The sequence below is a fragment of the Humulus lupulus genome, chromosome X, assembly GCF_963169125.1.
Source record: "Humulus lupulus chromosome X, drHumLupu1.1, whole genome shotgun sequence".
In the NCBI taxonomy this organism is placed as follows: Eukaryota; Viridiplantae; Streptophyta; class Magnoliopsida; order Rosales; family Cannabaceae; genus Humulus; species Humulus lupulus.
Genome location: NC_084802.1, coordinates 8,190,872 through 8,194,634, shown reverse-complemented (window position 1 = coordinate 8,194,634; position 3,763 = coordinate 8,190,872). Strand labels below are relative to the sequence as shown.

Here is a 3,763-nt window from a genome sequence, read left to right as displayed (position 1 = left end):
TTTACTAATACCCCATATTTTATAAAATATGCATAAGTTAAAAATTATTGCAAGACTATGCTCCAAAGTTAAAATATTCTGTTGATTATTTAATATCTCAAGAATTGTGAATTACAAAATCCTAATCATTACATTAGATATTATTAAGGGATTTAGAAAAAATCAACTAGTTTTTAGAGTTTTATATCATTTTAAGCTTTTAAGAAAGTGTTTATTTCAAACATATGATTTTTAACCTTTTTTATTTATTTTAAAAATATATCTGAAAACATATATCAAATAATATCTTTTCTATATAAAAAATATGTAGATAACCGAAATTATTGATTTTAACGGTTTGTTTTGTTAATTTTAATGAAATATTTTAAATATTTAACAGAATATAAATTTAAAACTAATTAAAAATAGATATTTATTAATGATATTTATATAAATTTAAATTCAAATGTTATAAAATATCATTATTATTATTATTATAATTATTATTATAATATATAATACAAAATTAGATGTTTAATAATTATATTAATATAAATTTAAATGTTATAAAATATTATTATGATAATAATATATAATACTAATTATATTAATGTGAATTCAAATATTATTATTTTAATAATATTTAATACAACACTAGGTATTTAATACTTATATTAATACAAGAATCATTAACCTCATTTACTTTTTTCTCTCAGCTCTCTCTTCAGCTTGAGCTGGTGCTATGGCGGGGAGACCGAGAATGAAGAAGAAAACGCCTGGGAAGAAGAAAAGAGGGCGATCATCCACGGATCCAGTCACAAAAATAAAATCCATGGCTGTAATTCTTGGGGTGGAGGCTATGGTTTTTGACGAGGAGGTTGAAACTGGTGCGACTCGATCGGAAAGTGCAGAGGAGGTTCTGTTGCAGGTATCTTCTGCAAATTCAAGGAAAGGAATAGAGAAGGAGAATGTCGATTTGGTTCAAAAGTCTATGGTAAAGCAGACTCTTAATGACTGGTTGGGAGTCCTGAAAGGAGGATCGGTCACGAAGGGGCTGTCAGGTACATCTAAACTCACTCCAATTTTGAATATTGAGTCTGATTGTGTTAAGATTGAGGCAGAAGACATAGAGGAAGAAGTTCAATATTGGAGTTCAGCCATAGTTTGTTATGTACTGGGAGCCAATCCACCTATCTCGGTGATGGAAGGATTTTTTCGTAGAATTTGGAGGGATAAAGGAATTGATAAGATTGGGTTATTAGCTCAAGGGGTTTTCTACTCAAATTTAATTCGGTGGAAACTAGAGATGGAATTCTGAATGGAGGATATCAGTTCCTTGATCGGAAACCTCTCATCATGAAACGATGGGACCCTGATTCAAAGTTCACTAGGGAAACAGTCTTGACAGTTCCGGTTTAGGCTCAGTTGAGAAATCTTGAGCTAAAATACTGGGGTGAAAGAACAATGGCAAAGATAGTTGGCACAATAGGGAAGATGGTGAAGCAAGATTGAGCAACAATGGCTCGGGAGAAGCTACAATATGCTCGGGTCCTTATTGAAGTGAGTATTACAAAAGAGTTACCACATCAAATCAAATTTGAAGATGAAAAGGGGGAATATGTGTATGTTGAAGTGCAATATGAATGGAAACCTGATGTTTGTACGCAATGTCATGGGATTGGCCATATGAAGGAAGCTTGTAAGAAGAGATTGACCCAAGGAGAACCATAAAAAATATGGAAATTGAAGAAAAATGTAGATACAATTTCTGATCTACATAATGTAGGCAAGACAGACCTGGGTCAGGAAAAAAATGGGCAAGAAGCAGAAGGATTTCAACAAATTAATGGGAAGAAGGGGATATGCTTGTTAAGAACAAGGTTGTGCAAGTGAGCAATTCTTTTACAGTGCTGGGTCAGTTTTCAGCAGCTGAAGTTCATGTAGGCGAAGCTTTAAAGGAGATGCGGACTAATATTAATGGAGGGGGAGAGCCTCCATTAATAGATGGATAGGTTATTTGGATGGAATGTTAGGGGGCTTAACAAAACCAGCAAGCAACGGGAGGTCATGAGAATGATTTCTAATAAAAGAATTGGTTTTGTTAGCCTCCTAGAAACAAGGGTTAAGACTTCAAATATGGGGTCCTTATACCTTAATATGTTTAAGGGATGGTGTTTCACTTCAAATTTAACGCATCATCCTAATGGTAGAATTGTGGTGGCTTGGAATCCGTATAGTTTTGATGTGGATATTCGAGGTAGTTCTAGTCAATGGATGCATTTCCTTGTCTCTATCAAAAATGGAGATCAATTTGCTATTACTGTAGTGTATGCGTTTAATGATATGAAAGGTAGGGAGAGTTTGTGGGCTGATTTGGAAAAGCTTGGTTATGAGATTAATTGTCCTTGGATAGTCATGGGGGATTTCAATTCTGTGTTATCTCCTTCTGACAGATTGCCTCATTGTGGTAATGGTTCTGAATTGGTTCCTTTTCAAACATGTGTCGAGCATTGTAGGTTAGTTGATGTGAAGTTTTCGGGATCTTTTTTTACTTGGAATAATAAGCAAGCAGGTAAGGACCGGGTTTATGCTAAACTTGACAGAGTTTTGGCTAATGATAGCTGGATGGAGAAGTATATCTCTGCTGAAGTTATTTTTTTCCGGGAAGGAGAGATGGATCATAGTCCTTTTTTGGTGAACTTTGGTTCTGTTCAGGAGAATCGGAAACCATTCAGATATTTTAATTTTTGGAGTAATCTTGCTGGTTTTCAGAGGGCTGTGGCTGAGAGTTGGAATGAGGATGTAAAAGGGACCCCAATGTTTTGTCTGGTTTCAAAGTTAAAGAGGCTTAGGGTGGAGCTGAAAAAGATTAATAAAGAAGGGAAAGGGGCTGTGTTTGTTCAGGAGGCGAAGAAGTTTAAGTTGATGCTAGAGATTCAAGAGAAAATTCAAGCCGATCCAAGTAATATTTAGCTGATGGATGAGGAGATCATAAGAAGGAGAGATTATCATCAAGCTCATAAAGACATGATTCAGTTCTTGAAACAGAAAGTTAAATTGGAGTGGGTAAAGCATGGGGATGATAATACGAAATTGTTCCATAGCAGCATTCGGAGTAGGTATATTCAGAATTCCATTTTCTCTATTTGGGATATGTTGACGCTGTTTTTCGTCAACAGTAAATGTAGAGCACGTAAACAACAAATAGTTATGGCCAGAAAAATACAATAAAACAAATAGGATTTTTTACGTGGTTCAGCAGTTAATTCTGCCTAGTCCACGAGTCTTTGTTATTAGAACTTAAGATGATTTCTGGAAATTCTTCAAGAATGAGTCCTCCCGAGTTTCTCTCAAGATCACAAAATTTCCGTCCCTTACAAAGGTGTATGACTTCTCTATTTATAAAGGAAGTCTCAGAATACTATCCCACACGTTTCTGGGAAGTTATCCCATATATTAATAAATTTAATGGCTTTAAAGCCTGTAACTCCTATATACAAGGAAACATCCCCTGAAGACCAGGGGGCGTGTAACTAACTAATAAATATCCTTTTATTGTAGGGAAGTTACAACAATAAATGTAGACTGCGTCTCTTTAAGAGGCTCACTAAGCTGTTTGAAATCAGCAATCAGTATCATGCCAGTCTAAGTCTCTGAGTAGCTCACGAGTTATATTATTTCCTCCAAGACCACATTGTTTCGAGCTCACACTCATGTCAGGCTCAGGCCTCTTGGTCCGAGGTCGTCTGAAAATGGACGCCTTCCGATGTCTATCTTTTGAGCT

General features: G+C 35.2%; 1 protein-coding gene across 1 annotated transcript; it reads left to right on the top strand.

Moving 5' to 3' along the window:
• The first annotated feature begins 1,983 nt into the window (after positions 1 to 1,983).
• Positions 1,984 to 2,952, top strand: LOC133805461 (uncharacterized). The gene has a single exon (XM_062243648.1). The coding sequence runs from the start codon at positions 1,984 to 1,986 to the stop codon at positions 2,950 to 2,952; it is 969 nt and encodes a 322-aa protein (XP_062099632.1).
• Positions 2,953 to 3,763: the final 811 nt, after the last annotated feature.